The sequence below is a fragment of the Neovison vison genome, chromosome 5 (assembly GCF_020171115.1).
Source record: "Neovison vison isolate M4711 chromosome 5, ASM_NN_V1, whole genome shotgun sequence".
Taxonomy (NCBI): Eukaryota; Metazoa; Chordata; class Mammalia; order Carnivora; family Mustelidae; genus Neogale; species Neogale vison.
The window spans coordinates 108,032,835-108,055,843 of record NC_058095.1 but is presented as its reverse complement, the minus strand read 5'-3'; the positions used below and the strand labels follow the sequence as shown (position 1 = coordinate 108,055,843).

The following is a 23,009-nucleotide window of genomic DNA, read 5'->3' as shown; positions in this document are numbered from 1 at the left end:
AAGACTCTTTTTCCTCTGGCAAAGTGGAGGTGCTGATTCCGCCAGCCAGAGGGTTCAGGTTACTGATGGGTTGGAGCCAATTCATACCAGCTTATAATAGCCAATTGTGGGCATCAGTTTTTAATTCTGTGTTTAGTGACATTATGTTGGTAGTCTGAAAGCGACTAAGGTGGGAGTGTTTATTCAATAGAAATTGGCTAATGCTACAAATCATGGTCATCCCCTGCCAACCCCTCCCCTGAGAACTGGCTGCTAATCTTTTCCAGTATTCCACAGGTTCAGGGGAGAATTAGGAGATTCAATATTCTCAGACTCATCCATACAAATATCCCATCCGGGTCTTAGATCACTTTGCTCCTTCAGGGACCAGATGTGGACATAGGAGACCTTGTAAATCTATGCATTTTGTTGCTTTTTCAGCTCTGCTGCCTTTACAATCAGATTCTAGGCCTGATTTTTAGTATAGTTTGCTCTAAGCTACAGGAAATAAGTCTTTTAGTTATTTTTTTATTGAAGTACAGTTAACACACAATATTACATTAGTTTCAAGTGTACGGCATAGTGATTTGACAGTTCTATACATTATGCAATGCTCACCATAAATGTAGTTACCATTTGTCACCATTCAACATAATTACAACAATACTGACTATATTCCCTATGCTGTACTTTTTATCCCTGACTTATTTATTTCATAACTGGGAAGTTCGTATCTCTTAATCCCCTTCCCTATGTTGCCATCACCCCACACCTCTCCCCTTGGGCAATAACTAGTTTGCTATCTATATTTATGAGTCTGTTTTTTGTTTGTTTGTTTGTTTTGTGTTCTAGATTCCCAAAGAAAAAGGTTTCAGGGTTTTCTATGCTCTACAAAGAAAACCCTAAAGACCTCACCAAAAATACTATTAGAACTGACAAATGAATTCAGTAAAATTATGGGACACAAAATTAATATACAGAAATCTGTTGTTTCTATACACTAATAATGAACTAGCAGAAAGAGAAATTAACAAAACAATCCCAATTACAATTGTATCGAAAAAAATAAAATACCTACAAATAAACTTACCAAAGAGGTGAAAGACTTGCTGCATCTGAGACACTGATGAAAGATATTGAAGACCAAATAAACAAATGGAAAAGATGTACTATGCTCATGGATTGGAAGAATTAATATTGTTAAAATGTCCATGCTATCCAAAGCAATCTACAGATTTAATGTAATCTCTATCAAAATACCAGTAGTATTTTTCACAGAATTAAAACAAATAATCTAAAATGTGTATGAACCCAGAAAAGACTTCAGATAGCCAAAGCAATCTTGAGAAAGAAGAACAAAGCTGGAGGTATCACAATCTCAGATTTCAAGCTACACTATAAAGCTATAGTAATGAAAATAATTTGGTACTGGCACAAAAATAGATCACTGGAACAGAACAGAAAGGCCAGTAATAAACCTATATGGTCAATTATCTGTGACCATTTAATGGTCAATTAATCTACAATTTATATGGTCAATTAATCTACAACAAAGGAAGAAAGTATATACAATGGGTAACCGTCTCTTTAATAAATGGTACTGGTAAAACTGGAAAGCTACATTCTCCTCCCGCCCCCCCAAAAAGGTTGAACTGAATCACCCTCTTAAACCATACTCAAAAATAAACTCAAGGGGCACCTGGGTGGCTCAGTGGGTTAAAGCCTCTGCCTTCGGCTCAGATCATGATCCCAGGGTCCTGGGATTGAGACCCACATCCGGCTCTCTGCTCACCTGGGAGACTGCTTCCCTCCCTCTCTCTCTGCCTGCCTCTCTGCCTACTTGAGATCTCTGTCTGCCAAATAAATAAATAAAATCTTAAAAAAAAAAAACCCTCAAAATGCAGCAAAACCTAAATATAAGACCTGAAACTGCCAAACTCCGAGATGAAAATCATAGGTAGTAATCTCTTGGATAGTGGCCTTAGCAACATTTTTCTGGATATGTCTCCCTGGGCAAGAAAGACAAAAGCAAAAATAATTTACATCAAAATCACAATCTTTTTAAAAAACTGCCAATGGAAGACTTCTGCCTTTCTCAGCTTGCCTTAAGGTGACAGTTGCCTGCCCTGAGGTATCATTTTCTTTTACAAAGGGTACAATTCCAGTAACAGAATCTACCCCAATCCCTACAGTTATTATCCCCATACTGCTCAAGCGTCACAGCCACGACATATTCCAATGTTCCGCCTTCTACATGCACAGCATCCTGATTAGCATAGGTGGGAAGCCTCAGTAGTTATGATACCACTGTGTGGCCCCACTACTACCCACATATCATGCTTTGTCTTTATTGCCATAAGACCAGTGATTAAGCCAACTCTAATATCCCATCCTGAATGTCTTCAGGACACTTTGGAGTCAAGTGTTTTAGCTTGGATTCTCTAGAAAATACAGACTGAGTGCAATTTGAGAGAAATAGAAGTGAAGGTAAAGGGGAGTGGGCAGGGAAGGAGGCGAAACTAATACAATGATATTATTCCAAACTGGCACCACTTGGTATCAAGGCCATTTGATTGCTCAACGTCATGGGTACATGCTAGGTATGCGGACACACTAGCTAGCAGAGCATATATAGATCTATTCTCATGGACATGGCTGGCAGGTGAGCTATGCAGTTCTATAAGACTCCATTTAGAAAGGCACTGAGCTTGGTTTAATGTTCCACACTCACTATCTTGAAAATCTCAATAATTTGTGAAAAAGGGGCCTTGAATTTTCATTTTTCACTGCGACTAGCAAATTATGTTATCTGGTCCTGCTAATGTAAATTATAGTTTAGTAGGGGAACCAATCTAGAGTCTCTCTCCTGAGGAATGTGAATTAGTGACATGGAGAGGGGATCACTGTGGCAGGAATTATAGAGATGAAAACTAACAATGTTCACAGTGGCAGGAAGTATGGGAGTCAGCTAGTGGATGGATGATAAGGTACAGGAGTGTAGCAGGAGGGACTCTTTATTTTTTAGTTTTTTGTCTCTTTTACTCCTCCCCTAAACTAATCAATAATCCTAAATAATTAAGGTAAACAAAATGGATCTCTGTTTCTTGAAATCTGAAAGAATTTAAGAGCATACACATATAAGGGTGATTTAAATCATGGAAATAAAATAGAGCAAATGGAGAAGTGAGGACCTCTTAGACCAGTGTTATCTCACACTATCTGTGAAGGGCCTTTCCTTTCTTTTTAATTTCATGAATTGATACTTCTGAAAAATGAAGCTTTTATGAAATGAAAATTAAAAAGGCACACCAATTACAGACTCACATTTTAAGCATTTTAAACAGATACAAAATTACATTTCAAAAAACATAGAACAAAATATTACGTAGCATTAAAGAAGAAACTACAAAAACTACTTTTTTCACTGTTACGTGTGCATATAGGTGATTAATATAAAGAGTTACTAATACATAGTTAGTTTTTAAATAATCCCATAGTCAAAAAACAAAAAGCTGGTAGTGAAGGAGTAATTTCCCATATTAAATGCTATATTTAATATTTAAAATTTGTCAGTAGTTACAGATTTTAACACAAATGAAAATGTTTCTTGCTGTTAAATTACCTTAGCTAGATTAGAGTGCTGACAATGCCTCTAGCAGGAGAGACTGTGTATCTAAACTGTTTTTATGTTTTACTCAGTAACACTCATAGTAGAGAAATTAGTCTCTCAAGGATATGTTTAAGGGAATGGAAGTGATTGGGAGACAATTTCAGCAAGCTGAGGACATTCACTTTTAATTTTTATCCAAAATAGAACAAATACTGTTTTAGTTTCAAAATTCATCTTCCTTATCAGTAATAGTACCGGTTTTTCTTATCCGTTCTAAAAATGTGCCCTATTAAGTTATAGTTGTATTTAAAGTATACTTCAATTAAATAAATGGGTTCTGGGGGCACTTGGGTGGCTCAGTGCTTTAAGCCTCTGCCTTCGGTTCAGGTCATGGTCTCAGGGTCCTGGGATCAAGCCCCACATCAAGCTCTCTGCTCAGTGGAGAGCCTGCCCCCCTACCCCCTGCCTGCCTCTCTGCCTACTTGTGCTCTCTCTCTCTCTTTTTGTCAAATAAATAAATAAATATCTTAAAAAAAAAAAAAAAGAAATGGATTCTGGATCCATGAATTCCCTATGTGTGGAGATTTTTTTCATGGAAAATAAAAATGCTACATGTTTTATCAAACACAATTAGTTTTCTTATATTTTATATATGAATGCTGACGAATTTTGATGTCTGATGCTTCATCAGACAATTATGGTTTTAGTACTTTACTGTGAGTTTTGGCTATGGACTCAGTAGAAGGGGGATGCTACTTCCGAGCAAAAATAGTAGAAACACTTGGGTCTTTAATTCTTTAGAATCACTTCTCTGGCCATTGTTTGGGTTGCTACTACTATTACTAACATAGTACTGACATGTGTCTTTTCTTGACAACAGGACAGTAAGGTTTATTTCATCACCTATAATTTAGGGCTAGAAACAAATGACACAAATTTAACTTCCCTAATATAGCTATGAATTTCAAAAACCAGGCTTGATTAAAAATTAAAATGACTGTAAATATAACAAGTTAGAAAAGTAAACAAATATTTACACTTTCACAGATTTGTATTCACTTTGGGGTTACAGTTAATGAACTAACTTTAAAATTTTATTCCTTATAATGTGGTCCTACTGCATAGACCAAGGACACAGCTATGCCACCTACAATCACACAAGTTGCAAAACACCTGAACTGTTCCATATTCTGTTTAATGAGAGGTGCTCAAAGATCATGTGCCTGGATATAGCCGAAATATTAAATAGCTGAAAATGCTGCTAAGCACTTACTCTTAATTTCTGTGCTCATTTCCTTGTAGATGAGACATAAGCAAATTGGCAGTGGTCCAAGGAACACACGTTGACTCATGCTGCTTTAGGGAAACTGCACTGAAGACAGGGAGAAAACCAGGGAGGAGTTTATAAAGGAACAGAAGGGAGGAGGAAAAAAAGCGACCATGGATTTATGGAAGACTAGGGAAGTTTTAAGAAAGAGGATGTGGTTAACTGTGTTAACTGCAAGAAAGGTCAAGTAGAGTGAACATCAGAGAACAGTCACTGAATGAACAAGTAGGACATAGGTAACCAGAAAAGCTGTTGGCCTGGGCATTTGGAGGTACCTTCAGGCCCGGCTCAGCAGGGGCGTGGGTGTCACCCACCTTCAGGAAAGGAAGGGCTGGGTGGTGGCCGCCACTGAGCCGGGGCTGGGCCTAAGGGGAGAGCTGGTGGCATCAGAGCTGCCCGTCTGGCTTGGAACCCGAGGGCCCACCAACTAACCACGTTTACACGACTTCAGTGTTGAACCCTGATTATAATGTCTGTGATTTCACTGTTGGAGGAAGATCGGGAAAAGAATCTTTTAAGAATCTGTAGAATTCCTATTTCTTTGGTTGTGCAACAGAAAGCTGTGTGTGTGTGTGGGGGGGAATATAAAACTTCTGATCGACCCAATTGTTCCTGAGTTATGTGTAAGGGTTTTAAATGTAGTGGAGTATATAGTTAAATTGATCCATGGTAACGACACACATCCTTTTATAAATTGAGAAATCTCTCTTTGATTTATCACAATTGTGGCAAATCCAGAGGTTGATAACCTGAGTTTAAAGAAAGTCATATCCACATATAGAGTTTACTTCAGTTTCCAGAATTTTCCTCTGCTCTTCTGGCCTCTCTACTTTTAGCAAACAAGCATTTACCGCGTGGCTAACACTTCTGGCTACTATATGTCTACAACGATGCCTACAACTATTTGGTCTCTACCCTGAAAGGGCTCATTGAACAAATATTATCAGTCATAATGCTTTCTGGTGTAAACAACTGAAAACTCCAGCTCAGTTGAGGTCACCTCCATCATTGATCAAGTCAGAACTGATTTGTCACAGAGGATGCAGATGTTTTGGTATTACTTACTGTAACATCATTAACATTTCTGCCTTATCCTCAGGTCAGCTTGTCTTAAGTCATGATGGCCAGAGTAATTGTTTCAGTGTCACATTCTCATGATAACAGTTAAAGGAAAAAGAACTGTGTCATCTCTGTATCTGATTTATCAGGCTGCCAGCAGACAATCTTTGATCTTGCAAAACTGGTCCTGAGCTCCTGCCTACACTAATCCCTGGCAAGGTGAAGAGGATTATCACTTTGATTCTATTCATTCTTTGTAGCTGGGGCTGGGTTTGGACCCTACTTCCTGACAAACTTTAGGCCCCCAAGAGATGATTTCTGAATGTAGGACAGACTGGCTGTTGAGTAGGCCAATGACAGCCAACCCTTTCCACATCCTGACATATATATCATAGTATATATAGAAAATGGTAATCCATTGTACAACTGGCCAAGATAAACCCAAGAAGTTTGCAGCCCTGACTTGACTGAAGGGTCCTGCTGCCTCAACCCTGGTTAGCTATTCCAAGGATGAGGGGGTTCACATCAGAACACAGCTATGTTTTATTCACAGTGCCTCAAGTGGCAAATTCTGACTGGGCAATCCACTGGGTCTGCCGAAGAGAGAAAAACACGTTTTCACACTAGACAATCTATTATTATAGTAAATGTCATGAGAGAAGAGACACAGCTTCTAAACCAATGTTGAATGGTGTTAAGCTCTTCAGCAAGCTCTTCTCAGAGGTCTTTGTGCCTTTGCGCATGCTCCTCTTTTCTTGGTGCATTTTTTTTTTTAAGACTTTATTCATTTCTCTCTCTCTCTCTCTCTCTCTCACACACACACACACACACACACACAACACAAGCAACGGGGAGATGCAGGCAGAGGGAGAAGCAGGCTCCCCGCGGAGCAGTGAGCACTACGGGAGGGAGGCGGGGCGGTGGGGGGGGGCTCTATCCTAGGAACCAGGGTTAAGATAGGTAAAATGGCCAGCACAATCCCTGGTACATAGCAAGGCAAACTTGCTATGTACATACCTGGCAAACTTCTATTCAGGAGCCACGGCTTCTCTGAAGTTGTCCCTTAGACATTTCGACGGTGCTTCCCCTTTTTACACCGCTATTAAAACATTTATCAACACTATAATTTTTTCTGTACCCACTCCCCCACTCCCCTTCTGTAAACAGTGACCCTAAAAGGCTAGTAATTGTTCTACACCTTGTATCTCCCAATGATCGTCAAAATTCACTTTCTACGAGGTGTTCCACGAACGTTTGTTTTTGTTTTGGCCGATTCTGCCTAACGGATTGGGCGGGAGGAGCGTGGTGGCGAGGGAGGGCGCCGCCCACGGAGGGAGAGGGGCGTGCCCGCCCAGGGTGCACACGCTTGATATTCCCGGCGGGGCCGGAGTGGCGGCCCCAGATCAGCCCACAGATAAAAATGGGGCCCAATCTCACCCCCCAGACTGTTTGGTGCCCCGTTACCGGCACCCAGGCCTGAAGAGGAGAGTTTCGAGTAGAGACACGTCCGGGCGGCGGCGGCTGCCTCAGGGAGGCTGTCTCGGCCCAGGCCGGGGGTCCACGCCCAGCCCGGCAGACCTCGCGCCCCCGCCCAGCGCACCGCTCCGCGCCCCGGTTCCCTCCCGACGCCGGCGGGCCCGGGAGCTTCGCGGACGTGACGCCGGGGGCGGAAGTGACGTTTTCCCGCGGTTGGACGCGGCGCTCGGTTGCCGGGCGGGGGAGGGCTCGTCCGGTTTTTCTCAGGGGACGTTCAAATTATTTTTGTAACGGGAGTCAGGAGAGGACGGGGCGTGCCCCGACGTGCGCGCGTCCTCCTTTCCCGGCCCTTCGCCACCAGTCACTGGCTCCTGCCCTGGGGGGAGTCATGCCGCCCAAAACCCCCCGGAGAGCAGCAGCAGCAGCAGCCGCCGCCGCTGCCGCCGCCGCCGCCGCAGCGGCCGCCGAACCCCCACCGCCGCCGCCGCCGCCGCCTCCTGAGGAGGACCCCGAGCAGGACAGTGGCCCCGAGGACCTGCCTCTGCCCAGGTAAGCGAGCAGAACCCCGGCGGCCGCGGCTAGAGAAGGGCGCCCCGAGAGTGCGTCCGGGCTGGCGCCCCGGCGTCTAGGCGGGGGCGCGTCTCCGCCGGCGGCCGCCTCCGAGCGAGAGGAGGGTGCTCCTGTGTCCCCCACCACCGCGGAGCGCCTGGGGGAGGGTGACAGGGGTCTGGGTTCGGGAGCAAGGAGAGGGAAGCCGGGGAGGGTCTGGGCTCCAGCTTGACAGGTGTCGGGCGGGTGGGGCTCGGGTCCCTGAGCAAAGTGACAGGTGCCGCCTTTCCTCCTCTAGGCGGAAAGGCTTGCAGGCGGCGGGTGATTTCGAGGCCCCGTCAAAGGCAAAAAAAGAAAAACGACTTACTAGTGTCTGATGGAGAGTTTGTCTCCTGTTGAGATTTGTAGTTTTTCGGTGGCCGTTTGACTTTCTGTTTTGGTCTACTGCGATGCAACAGCTGGAAGTGTTTTCCTCTGGGCGTGCACTGCATCCGAAGCCCCAGGCTGAGAGAGGCCAGCCAGGAAAGCCATCGGACGTGAAGTGCAGGGTCCTGCGTGTCAGTTGCCCCCAGGGTATTCGGCTGAGGTGTTTTGTGGCGCTCCCTTTTAACAGTGCTTTGGGGATTCAGAACCGTCAGTAGTTACTGGAGGAACATAACTTTTGAGAGGAACTGGTGTATGGGAAAAAGTTTTGTAACTTAAAAGTTTCTCAACTTTTTCTTTTATCCCCATTGTATAAAACTCTTGTATATTATTAATCTTCAGCATTTTTCATTTTTGCTTTCATTTTGCCTTTGAGCCAGGAAACAACTTTGTGTCCTCTCATTTTGTTTTGTTTGGGTACAAAGTTAGTGATGGTCTTGTGCTCACATGAAACTCCCCCCCCCACCCCGCCCCAAGTGGTATCTAAATTTAGGCGAGTCCATGATAATGTAGTAGAACATGACAAGGGGGTATTTATTCCATTGCAACATTCTATTTTTCTTGATTGCGATACTTTTTATGGTTAAGAAGCTAAGATTAAAAGAGTATGATTGCCATTATTATTGTCCGCACTGGTTCTACTTTGAGACTACATATCGATTTCGGGGAAATGGGATTCATTTCTGTCCTTCACCACTTCCTCCCCTGTTCTAGCCCATTACCAAGCCCTGTTCTTTCAACTTGCCAGACACTAACAAAGTTCAGACAGATTGTAAAAAATTGGAATGATCTTTGGGATGGCCTGTGAAAGGCTATTAAAAATACATATATTTAAATGGGTTGTCTTGTGGCTTAGTTAAAAATCGCACTCACTAAAAAAAAAAAAAAAGTCTAGGATGTTCTGGGAGAAGACAAATTTAATTTCAGATTAACGTGTGATGTATCCAATACTTGAAAGTTTTCATTTGGAAAAAGCACTAAATCTACTCTGAAGAATTCCATCTTATCCAATTATTATAAGGTAACCAGAAATACTGAAATTTTGGCCATCACCTGAGAAAAGAATGCCTTTCTTCCCCACCCCAACATTATGTTATTTACTTGTAAATGATGGAACTATCAAAAAATCTCCTGTAGGTCAAAAACCATACGAGATACCCTCTACTCTTGATTATCCATTCCCACAAAAGGTTTCACTAGTATGGGCAATTGAACTCTGTAGATTAGCTGCTTAGTAAGGGTAAAAACTAGTGCCTGGTGATCCAAAGCCTAGTACTTGCTTAGGGATGGATTCAGGGCCCACTCCACCTGCACTTTCAATGACAGAGTGTATTTCTACCTTGACAGCTGAGATCTTTTTTCTTTTGCATTGTATCTGGCCTAAGTGGTGAAGTTGGAAGGAAAACCTTCACTAGGAACAGCATTTCACCTTCATTGTTGACATAATCAAAAGTTAATTATATTTTGAAGGAGGGTTGGCAGTCTGCAATAGTGGTCAAGGGCATGGATTATGGAGTTAAACTGTTGGGTTTCCCACTTACTGGCCATGAACTCGAGTGAGTACTTAAGCTTCTCTGATTTGGTACTTATCTGTAAAACAAGGGTAATAAGAGTACTTATTTAATAGGCCGATGTACGAATTTCACTGAAACTATGCATCTAAGGTACTTTGTACAGACAGGGTCAGAGTAAATACTCAAAAATTACTCAGTATTCCTCATATTATTACTATTAGGTGTGAAATAGACTTTAAATGAATGAAAAAGAACTAGCCAACAAGAAATTATTGTCTACCTGTCCTGGGTAAGGAGGACCAAAGGGAAAATGTGATATAAGCATAGCAGTAATTTATATTAAGTTAATCATCATGTGAGACATTGATAAGTTGTAGACTGCATTTTAGCAAACTCACTGATACTAAATTGAATCTGTAATGTTATATATGGGCTTTCTTCTTTTTGCTATTATTGTCATCCCAATTTTCCTATACAGCTTTAGCTATCATAATTTTACAAAGCTATTTTGCTTTTCTGAACTGTATGTGATTCACCAGGCCAGAAACATCTTTCACTGTGTTGTATTTTTGTTGGAAAGATTTTGAGAAAGATAAACATGTTTAAATTCTACCTGTAGTTTTTTCAAAGACAAATAAGATTTTAAAGTATTTATTGATGCTTTTTTCAGGACAGCACTGTTATACACAAACCATTGAAAGAAATGTTTAATCAGTTTGATTTGTAAGTCTGTCCCTATTACATGTCTATTTTTATCTGGTAGTCTTGTGTTGGAAGAAACCGAAGAACCTGATTTTACTGCATTATGTCAGAAATTAAAGATACCAGATCATGTCAAAGAAAGAGCTTGGTTAACTTGGGAGAAAGTTTCATCTGTGGATGGAGTATTGGTAAGGATTTCTTTAACATTTTTTGAAAAAAGTTTTCTCATTATTTATTTATTTATTTTTAAAAAGAATTTTTAAAAAAGTTAATTATGTTAGAGGGAGAGAGAGAAAGAGCCTGAGCACAGGGAGGGGCAGAGGGTGAGAGAGACAGAGAATCTTAAGCAAACTCTGCTGAGCACAGAGCCCAATACAGGGCTCAATCTGAGGACCCTGAGATCTTGACCTGAGCCAAAACCCAAGAGTTGGGTGCTCAATCAACTGAGCCACCCAGGTGCCCTCCAAATTTTCTCATGTAAAAAATAATTTTGAATTACTCTAGATAATTTGAAAACATAAAAAAAAGAAAAGCAAATAATAATTTTGTTACCTAGAGGTAAATAATGTACATCTGATAGCATTAAAAATTTTTTAAAATCTCCACATGTAAACCCCCCAAAGTATTTTAAAGTTTTTTTAAAAATTTATTTATTAATTTGACAGACAGAGAGATCTGTCAAATTAAGCAGAGATCTGTCAGAGTTAGCAGAGAGGCAGGCAGAGAGAGAGGAAGGGAAGCTGGTTCCCCACTGAGCAGAGAGCCGGATGTGGGGCTCATCCCAGGAACCCAGGATCATGACCTGAGCTGAAGACAGAGGCTTTAACCCACTGAGCTACACAGGTGCCCCCAAAGTATTTTAAAGCAAATCTTAGCTATCATATTTTATTCATACATCCTTCACTCGGATACAAAGACTTTTTATAAAACAAAGCCATACCTTATAATTTTTAATATCTTATAATATGTAGTGTTTAAAATTCCTGATTGTTTCAGAATTAGTTTTGTTAGAATGTAGAATCTTTGATAGCTTTGGAACATTTCTTTCCTTTTTTTCTTTACATAAGTATATGTGTGTATATGTAATATTACTACTACTAATAATACCAGGAAATAATTACTAGGGCTTTATATGTACTGGGGATATTATAAGCACTTAAAAAATAACTCATTCAACAATCCATTGAGATATGAAACAAAAAGTCTTTATTTTACATGTAAAATATAAAATCTTGATTATTTTTTAGAAGATACTGAAATAGAGTGAGGTTAGGTAACTCGATCAAGGTCCTTAGTTCGGTCATTTAAAACAGATTTGGGATCATACATGTAATTTGATGTAACTATAGTTACATGTAATAATTTTGTATCTTGTTTTAAATTTTTTTAATATATCATGAGTATTTTATTATGTTACTGAATTTTTTTGGTATTTGATAATGTTTCCAATGGTACTACAATATTTTATACATTAGATATATTTTAATTTGCTAAAAATCTTACTATTATTGAACATTTTTTCACCGCAACTTTTTGACACTATAAAATGATGTGATAAACATCTCTATTCATAAGAATAATGCCTGGCACAAGGTAAGTCCTTGATAGTTTGTTAAATAAATTAATGAATGAATCTGATTTTTGGAATACATTTTTACAAGCTGAATTACTGAGTCAACAGCTATGAACATTTATAAATCTTTTGGTAATTATTGTTAAATTGCACTCCAGACAGACACTTTTAATAAATTTACTTTCTTATTAACATTAGCACTATACTATTGTACATGTCTGTCTGTTTTTACTGATCAGATTAACACAGCAAAATATGTTAATGTACCTCCCATGAAAATGTTTAAAACCATTAAAAAAATTCTGGCATCTTAGTCCTTTTGGGCTATTTTAACAAAATACCAGACTGGGTGGCTTATAAACAACAGAAGTTTATTTCTTACAGTTCAGGGGGCTGGAAAGTCCAAGATCATGGTGCTGGCAGATTCTGTGTCTCTGTGAGGGCTCGCTTCCTCCTTCATAGTTAGTATCTTGTCGTTAGCTTTACAAGTTGGAAGGAGTGGGAGCTTTCTCAGGCCTCTTTTATAAGGACACCAGTCCCATTCATGAGGACAGAGCCCTAATGACCTAATCACTTCCTAAAGGCCACAACTCCTAATACCTTTACAATGGGCATTAGGTTTTAAGCATATGTATTTGGGGGGCACAAGCATTCAGTACATAGACTCTATAATAAAAAAACAGAAAATGAATCCAATTTCAAAGGCCTGAACATAATCTCGAACTCCTTACTTAAAACGAGAGCAAACTGAAGGATCTTGGATGAATGACTTTGGTATTATCTTCCCAAAGTATCTAATGTATACTTCCACTGATTCGGGTACTTCATGTTCAAACCTGTTTTTGTGCATATGCAGTTAGAGGGAGTCATAGCTCCTTCACCTCTTGCTCACAGATGCTAGGCTTTTAGTTTTCAGAAAGTTGGGAAGGAGTTGTAGATTATAGAGAGTGTTGGTGAATATGGGTAGTTTCCAGTTTATGAGTGGGTTATGTTCCCGATTTCTTTTTAAGTACAATATGGTAGTGAGGGTTCCAGGCTGATTAATACAAAACTGTTTTTGTACTGAACTATAATTTATATTATACTGAACTATATATTATACTGAATTATATTATATATAGTATATTAATATATATTATTATATAATAGTATGTATTATGTATTTATATTATACTGAATTATATTTGAATGATAATTTATAGTTTTCCTTGGTTGTGGAGAACATTTAAGGCTTCAGACTTGACTACAAGTATGAATAAATGTTACTACTTTCTTATTCTATGCTTTTATCCTGGCTTTGTCCTTACCTTCCATAGGAACTGGCACAGTTTAAATCTTATTTCCTAATGGAGCTCATTCACATAGGGGGATGTGAATTCATTCTTGGTTGTGTGCTGGAGGAAGAAAAGGAAGGAATTACATGTTACCTTTGGGATACTGGGTACCTATTTTTTGCAGGATATGGTATTGTCCTGTTATAATTACCAGAATTTTTATCTAGAAATATTATTTTAAGTGATATTTAGATTTTTGAGGATTGGCCTGAGAATTTAACCTCTGATTATACAATCATTCCTAAGGGAGAAAGTAACAGCTTATGCAGAGAAGTGAATGTTATGACAAAATGAACTCATTTCTGATGCAGCTATTCCATTCTAGCTCTTCTAGATAATAGTTGGCTATCTTTTTTTAAACAAGAAGAGAAATGTAGTAACTAAGGTAACTCTTTTTGACAATTGAAAGTAGATGATGTTTATTGGAATAGAGGGTGGGTTAAGAGCAAGGATTTGTCATCAGACTAGACTGACTCAGGTCTTAGTTTTACCATTTACTAGCTTCCTGATCTTGAACAAATTACCTAAAAGCTCCAAGCCACAGTTTCATTATTTGTAAAAATGACTAACAGTAACTTCTGGATCTTGGAGTTAATAGTGTGGATTAAATAACTTCATGCACATAAAGCACTGATTAGTGCAAAGGAATATCTATATTAGATCATACAACTAGAATAATTTAACTTAAGAACTACCCTGGATGGGGCGCCTGGGTGGCTTAGTGGGTAAAAGCCTCTGCCTTTGGCTCAGGTCATGATCTCAGAGTCCTGGGATCGAGCCCCCCATTGGGCTCTCTGCTCAGCAGGGAGCCTGCTTCCCCCTCTCTCTCTGCCTGCCTCTCTGCCTACTTGTGATCTCTGTCTGTCAAATAAATAAACAAAATCTTTAAAGAAAAAAAAAGAACTACCATGGAAAACTTCATATTAATTTTTAGAAGAACTTGAGAATCAGTTAAAATCCTTGAATTTTTAAAAGTTACTTAAATTCCTGTTAGTTGGTTAATATACAGTGTAATGTTAGTTTCAGATGTACAGTGTAGTGATTCAGCATGTACAACATTGGTCGTCATCACAGCAAGTGCCCTCCTTAATCCCCATCACCTGTATCTCCCATCCCCCATCTGGTAACCATCACTTTGTTCCCTATAGTTAAAATTCTTTTTCTTGGTTTGCCTCTCTTTCCTTTTTCCCCTGTGATCATTTGTTTTGTTTCTTAAATTTTCATATGAGTGAAATCACATGGTATTTATCTTTCTCTGACTGACTGACTTTCCTTAGCATAATACCCTCTAGCTCCATCATGTCACTGCAAATGGCGAGATTTCATTCTTTTTTATGACTGAATAATATTCTATTGTATATAGTCTACACCTTCTTTATCTGCCCATCAGTCAGTGGATACTTGAGCTGTTTCCATAATTTGTCTATTATAGATAATACTGCTATAAACATTGGGGTATCCCTTTGAATTAGTATTTTTGTATTCTTTGGGTAAATACCTAGTAGTGCAATTACTGGATCATAAGGTAGTTCTATTTTTAACTTTTTGGGTAATCTCTATGCTGTTTTCCAGAGTAGCTGCACCAGTTGGTGTTTTCACAAACAGAGCAAGAGGGTTCCCCTTTCTCTACATTGTCTCCAATGCCTGTTATTTCTTGTGTTGTTGATTTTAGCCATTCTGACAGATGTGAGGTGATACCTCATTGTAGGTTTAATGTGTATTTCCTTGATGATGGGTGATGTTGAGCATCCTTTCATGTATTTGTTGACCATCTGTATGTTGACTGCATGTCATCTGTATGTTCTTTGGAAAAATGTCTATGCATGTCTTCTGCCCATTTTTTAATTGGGTTATCTGTTTTGGGGGTGTTTTATAAGTTCTTCATATATTTTGGATACTAGCCCTTTATCTGATATGTCATTTGCAAATAACTTCTCCCGTTTCATAGGTTGCCTTTTAGTTTTATGTTTCCTTTGCTGTGTAGAAACTTTTTATTTTAATCAAGTCCCGATTGTTTATTTTTGCTTTTGTTTCCCTTGTCTCAGGAGACATCTAGAAAGGAGTTGCTATGGTCAGTGTCAAAGATGTTACTGTCTGCATTCTATTCTAGGATTTTATGGTTTCAGATCTCGCGTTTTGGTCTCTAATCCATTTAGAATTGATTTTCATGTTTAGTATAAGAAAGTGGTCCTGTTTCATCCTTGGCATGTTGCTGTCCAGTTTTCTCAAGACCATTTGTTGAAGAGACTTCTTCCACATTGGATATTCTTTCCTGCTTTGTTGAAGATGACTGACTATATAGTTGTAGGTTCATCCCTTGGTTTTCTATTCTGTTCCCTTGATTTTTGTGCCTATTTTCGTGCTGGTACCATACTGTTTTGATCACTACAGCTTTGTAATATAACTTGAAATCTGGAATTGTTATGCCTCCAGCTTTGCTTTTTAAGACAGAATTAAAACTATATGGTCATTTCAATAGATGAAAAAAAAACATTTTATAAAGTACAATATCCATTCATGATAAAAACCCTCAACAAAGTAGGCTAATCAAGGCCATATAAGAAAAACCCACAGCTAATATCATCCTCAATGGGGAAAACAGCTTTTCCTCTATGGTCAGGAAAAAGACAGGGATGTTCACTCTCACCACTGTTATTTAACATAGTACAAGAAGTCCTAGCCACAGCTATCAGACAACAAAAAGAAATAAAAGGCATCCAAATCAGGAAGGAAGAAGTAAAACTTTCAGTATTCACAGATGACATGATATTCTATGTAGAAAATCTGAAAGACTGCCACAAAACTGCTAGAACTAATACATGAATTCAGTAAAGTCTCATGACACAAAATCAACCTGCAGAGATCGGTTGCATTTCTATACACCAATAATGAAACAGCAGAAAGAGAAATTAAGGAATCAGTTCCATTTACAATTGCACCAAAAACAATACCCAAGAGTAAACCTAACCAAAGAGGTGAAAGACCTGTATTCTGAAAACTATAAAACACTCATGAAAGAAAGATGACCCCAAGAAATGGAAAGACATTCCATTCTTTTGGATTGGAAGAACAAATATTGTTAAAATGTCTTTACTACCCCAAACAATTTACACATTTAAGGAAATTCATATCAAAATACTAACAGCATTTTTCACAGAGCTTAGAACAAACAATCCTTAAATTTGTATGGAACCACAAAGGCCCCAAATAGCCAAAGCAACCTTGAAAATAGTTGAATTTATAAATGTGTATGTAATGATACTGATGTGGTAATTTTTCTAAAATTTAAGGAAAGGTCTGTGGTGTTCTGTTTTTTTCCTTTTTGTATAAATGTTTAATAAGTGTGTAATATGTAATTGCTGTCATTAGATTAGATGCTGTTCATACTGCATATAGGATATAAATAGGGACTTTCCATTAAGAAATTGGCCAGGAGTACTGTTCATGTTGTGACTTACAATGAATCAGTTGTTAAAATTTTGGTTTTCTTTGTGCATCTTAAATGGCTGTATAGAATGGAAAAGGCCTTGGATCTGGAGACAGGAAACTTTTGATGATACTAGTTGCATTTTAGCTATAGGATTTTAGGTAAATTGGTTAATTCTCCAAGTCTCAGTTTGCTTATCTATAAAGCAGAAATGATGTCTGAATGTCAACCTCTTAAGGTTTTTTTTTTGTGTGTGTGTGTGTATATATATTCAAGAACTTTGAAATATATTGCCCTTGATAGAAGCATTTGTTTTTGTGATATGGATCATTATGTTTAGGAAGATAGTTGAAAGGCATCATTTGGAATTGGAGTAACACTAGGCATTCCATGTAAGTTACACAGTACTACAGACATATGACACCACTTCATGCAGGGTTCTTCGTGCAGGGCTGAAGTTCTTCTTTTGCAAATAACTTCTCCTTTGCAAAAGGTTCTTTTAATAACCTTAAAAAACAGAATATTTTATTTGAAAATTTTTTTTGAGAGAGAGTGTGTGCACATGCATATGGAGGGTGGACAAAGGAAGAGGGAGAGTGAGAATTTTAAGCAGGCTCCACGCTCAGTGCACAGCCTGCTGCTGGGCTCAATGTTATGACCCTGAGTTCATGACCTGAGCCAAAATCAAGAGTTAAGAGTTGCTTAACCAACTGAGCCACTGAGGTGCCTCCAGTAACAGTTTTCTATTATCAAATATTACATATTCAAAATTTTTCAATTACTTCATGAACTTTTTTTCACATGTTCTAATCAGGATTCAAATAAGGCTCATATATTGTAATTGGTTGACTTGTGTCTTAAATCTCTTAATCTATAGATTTTATCTTCTACTTCTGTCCCCCATCCCTTTCTTTTCTTACAATTTATTTGTTGAAGAAACTGGATGGTTTATTCTGTAGAATTTCCTACAGTGCTTATTTTGCAGATTGTGTCTTCTTCATTGTTTAAAATATTTGTCTAATTCTCTGTATTTTCTGGAAATAGATTAGGCCAGAGGCCTGATCAGATGCTGGTTTGATATTTTCTGGAAGAAATATTTTAGAGATATTTTTGTGAGTGCCCATTGGGATGTATGTATCTTGCTATGTCCCTTTTTTTGTTATAAGCAACTATTGATGACCATTGACTGAATCCATAGGGGTTGCTAAATGGTAATATGATACTTTATCATTCCTCTTTCAATTATTAGTTGTAATTCTGTAAAGAGAAACTTCTCTTCATTAACTGTTCTTATTCTAAAGTATAGTTCATTCAGGAAAGGAAGGATAAGTGCTTTATGCTTTGCTTTTACTGGCTAGTTTTTAAACGAACATATTTGTTTTGTAAGATCCCCCAAAGATGACCAATGATTGTAATCATCATTCCAAATATTATGTTGACAGTACCAGTAGACCAGGTTGTCTATACATATTTAATAAGATTGTTACTTAATAATAATGTGACATATTTTGTAATTTCAAGAATGTTATCTAAGTGGGATTTTATAGTATTTAACCTTTGGGATTGGCTTTTTTCACTCAGAGTAAATTCCCTGGAGTAAAACTGTTATCAGTATATTAGTTTGATAGGGCTGCCATAACAAAATACTACAGACTGGGTGGCTTAAACAACAGAAATACATTTTGTCATGTTTCTGGAGACTAGAAGGTCCAAATTGAGATGTCAGCAGATTTAGTTTCTTTTGGGATTTCTCTGTTTGGCTTGCAGATTGCTGCCTTCTCCATGCATTCTGGAATGCTTATCCTATGTGCACATATCCCTGGTGGGGTGTGTGTGTGTGTGTCTCCAAGTTTCCTGTTCTTATAAGGACACTAATCAGGTTGGATTAAGGTTTACCAAATGTCTTCATTTTAATGTATTGTTCCTCTGTGAGGCCCTATCTTCCAAAATAGTTACATTCTTGGGTACTTAGGGTTAGGACTTCAGCATATGAGTTTTCAGGAGTTGGGCAGGAGCACAAGTCAGCCCATTGCATTTTGTTGTTATTGTTCAGTAGTATTCCATGGCATGACTGGACCAGTTTGTTTAACCTTTAACTCATTGAAAGACGTCTGCCTCATTCCTAGCTCTTAGCTGTTAGGAATACAGCTGCTGTGAACATTTGTGTATAGGTTTTTGTGTAGATATCAGTTTTCATTATTCTGGGGGAGTGCAATTGCTGGTCATATGGTATGGTTTATATGTGTTTAATTTTGTAAGAGCTGCCAAACTTTGTTCCAGTTATACCATTTTATATTCCTACCATCAATATATGGGTGATTCAGTTTCCTTATGTCTTTGCCCACTTTTGGTGGTGGTACTATTTTTTTAAATTGGCCATTCTTCTTGGTATGTAGTGATATTTCAGTGTGATTTTAATTTACATTTTTTCTGATTGCTAATTATATGAAATATTTTTAAAATAGACTTTTCTTTTTAGAATAGTTTTAGGTTCATAACAAAATTAAGCAAAAGGTACAGAGAGTTCCCATATACCCTTGTTCCACACCTGCTTAACCTTTTCCATTATGAACATTGTCACAAGAGTGCTACATTTGTTACACTTGAACCGACTCTGACACATGATTGTCACCCAAAGTCCACAGTTACTGAAGGTCTTCTAAATGTGCTTATTTGCCATTGTTTATCATGAACAGTGTATTATCTTTTATGGTTTTTTTTGCCCATTTTTGAGTTTCCATAGATTTCCTATGTGTACAATTATGTCATGTGTGAATAATGACAGCTTTATTTTTTCCTTTATAACATTTTGCTTTCTTTTCCTTGCCTGTTGTACTGGCTAAGATTTCAATACAATGTTGAATAGAAGTGGGAAGAGTTCCTGCTGTTAGGGAGAAATCATTCTGTCTTTTACCAGTAAATGCAATGTTAAGAGTAGATTTTTTCTTAGATTATCAGATTAAGGAATTTTCCTTCTGTTCCCAGTTTGCAGATTTTTTTTTATTATATCAAAAATAAATGTTGGATTTTGTGAAATGCTTTTTCTGCATCTATTGTGATGACCATATTTTTCCTTTTCTAGACTGTTGATGTGATGAATAAAATTGACTGTTAAAGCAACTTTCCAATCCTGGGTAAATTCCACTTAATCATGATACAGTATCCCTTTCATATATTTTTGGATTTGATTTGCTAAACTTTTGTTAAGAATTTTTGCATATGTATTCATGAGGGATAGTGGGTATGTAGTTTTCTCTTTTTGGTTATGGGTTTTTTTCGGGTGTTTTTTTTTTTCCCGCCTTCTATTTTTGTTAGATTTTGTGACAGAATAATGTTGGCCTTATAGAATGAATTGGGAAATATTTTGTTCTCTTTAATTTCTTTGTAGAGTTTGTGTAAAATTTGTATTTTTCCTTGTTAAATGTTTGGTAAAGCCATATGTATGGCCTCGAGGGTTTTTTTGTTGTTTGTTTGTTTTTGTTTTTTTGGTGGGAAAGTTTTTAACTACAAATTCAGTTTCTTTAATAGATGTGGGCAATTCAGTTTTCTTACTTTTTTTTTTTTTTTAAGATTTATTTGTCAGAGAGAGAGAAAGCACATGAGGTGGGGGGAGAAGTGGAGGGAGACACAAACTCCCTACTGAGCAGAGAGCCCAACATGGGGCTCAATCCCAGGACTCCCAGATCATGACCTGAGCCTAAGGCAGCAGCCCAACTGACTGAGCCACCCAGGTGCCCCTTGCCTTTGTTTTTAAAAGATATTTTCATAGTTAAAAAATTGTAGCTTGGGGGGAACCTGGGTGGCTGAGTGAGTTAAGCATATGCCTTTGGCACAGGTCATGATCCTGGAATTCTGGAATTGAGCCCTGAGTCAGGCTTCCTGCTCAGCAGAGTCTGCCTCTCCCTCTTTCTGCTCTTCCCTCTGCTTCCCTCTGCTCATTCAAATAAATAAATAAATGATTTTAAAAAATTGTAGCTTGGCTTTTTCCTGCCAAGTTCCATTGTATTCTAGCTTCCATTGTTTCCAAAGATAAGTCTGCTATCATCCAAATCTTTGTTTCTCTGTATGTAAAATGGTATATTTTATAATATCCTTCTCCCTAGTGAATATTTAATGCTAGACAAGTAGTTTGTTTATTTTTACTTTTTTAAAATTTTTTTTTAAAGATTTTATTTATTTATTTGTCAGAGAGAGAGGGAGAGAGAGCGAGCACAGGCAGACAGAGAGGCAGGCAGAGGCAGAGGGAGAAGCAGGCTCCCTGCCAAGCAAGGAGCCCGATGTGGGACTCGATCCCAGGATGCTGGGATCATGACCTGAGCCAAAGGCAGCTGCTTAACCAACTGAGCCACCCAGGCGTCCCTGTTTATTTTTAGAGAGAGAAAGAGTGTTACCTTTTCTTTCTCTTGCATTAAGTGTTTTATCAAATGAGTTGGAATTTTGTCAAATGATTTTCTGTGCCTATTAATATAATGTTATATTCTTTTTTTCCTCTCTTATTGGTATTACTTTAATTGATTTTCAGATCTTAAGCCAGAATTGCATTTCTAGGATAAGTCTTACTTGATAATGGTGTATAATCTTTTTTATATGTTTGTGAATTTGGATTGCTAGTATTTTGTTGAGGATTTTGGCATATACTCATAGGAGATTTTATCTCTGTTTTCTTTCCTTGTAGATTTCAGTATCAGGATAATACTGGCTTCTCACAGAATAAGTTGGGAGATCTTCCCTTCTAAGAGGTTTTTATGGAGGAATTTGATGAATTGTTACTAATTCCTCTTTAAATATCCAGTAGAATTCACCAGTGAAGCACTCTGGGCCTGGACTTTTCTCTGTGGGAAGTTCTAAAATTACTGTTCAATTGCTATAAGTCTATTCAGATTGTTTCTTTTTGAGTCAGTTTTGGTAGTTGGTCTCTCTTAAGGAATTTGTCCATTTCAATTGTTATAAGCATTCATGCTATAGTTTTTTTTTTTAAATTTCTGTAAGGTTGCTCTTTATGTCGTTACTTCATTCTTAATTTTAGCTAATTTAAGCCTCTTTCTTTTGTCTTGGTCAGTCAAACTAAAAGTTTCTCTATTTTGGTGATCTCTTAAAAAAATAGATTTTGCTTTCACTGATTTTCTCCACTTTTCTATTCTCTTTCTTAACCTGTTTCTTTCATATTTTTCCCATCATTTATTGCTTTATACTTAATATATATATCAGATAACATTATTAAAGTTAATCATGAACTTTAATCATGAAATACTCATATAGGTCTCATATATAATTATCTATAGTGTAATTATAATAATAATATATAATTGGGCTGCCTGTTTTAAAAATTGCTTTTCCTTCATAGAAGTTTTCACTGTTGGCCAATATTTTTTTACTGCAGTGTACTTTCTTTTTCTGGAGGACCCATACAAGGAATTTAACCTTCATCTCTTAATGAAGAGCCATTAGGCTTCTTCTGAGAACTAACTTATTTAACTTTGTGGTCACTATGAATCTTCTAATTGAGTATTTATTATTTTGGATGCTTATATCCAAAGCATTATAGCATGCATTTTTTTAGATACTAACATTTTCCCTGTTTTTTAAAAAATTATCATTTTTATATTTTGTTTTCAAAATTTCAGAGAAAAATATATATTCAAAAGTCAAATATGCTTCTTTTTAAGAAATCACATTTTATAGTAATAAAAAATGAATATCCATTGGCTTCTTTCTATTTCTACCTCTATAGGGATAACTAACCATTGTTAAGTTTTCATTTGCTCTCTACCTCCAATCCTTTCTCCTCCCACCTCACCACATGGATATAAGGATTTTTGTTTTACCTAATTGAAGTCTTATGAATTGTTTTAGAAGTATAAATAAATAATTACTATTTATTATTATTACCATTTATTATTATTGGAATAGGCAATAGATTCATGTGGTTCAAGATTCAAGAGAAATAAAAATTAAACAGTGAAGTTTCTCTCATTCTTATCCTCCAGACACATACTTTTTCCATCCAGAAGCAACTAATAAAAGTTTCTAGTTTTT

The 23,009-nt window shown here is 37.7% G+C and overlaps 1 protein-coding gene across 1 annotated transcript in view; it reads left to right on the top strand.

Annotated features, from left to right (window-relative positions):
• The first annotated feature begins 7,724 nt into the window (after positions 1-7,724).
• The window catches only part of RB1 (RB transcriptional corepressor 1), a 164,870-nt gene continuing 149,585 nt past the window's right edge, over positions 7,725-23,009 (top strand). The window contains exons 1-2 of the mRNA XM_044249725.1: positions 7,725-8,000; positions 10,701-10,827. Of these exons, the coding sequence (XP_044105660.1) occupies positions 7,840-8,000; positions 10,701-10,827 (288 nt within the window). The 5' untranslated portion in view covers positions 7,725-7,839. The remainder of the gene's footprint in view (positions 8,001-10,700; positions 10,828-23,009) is intronic.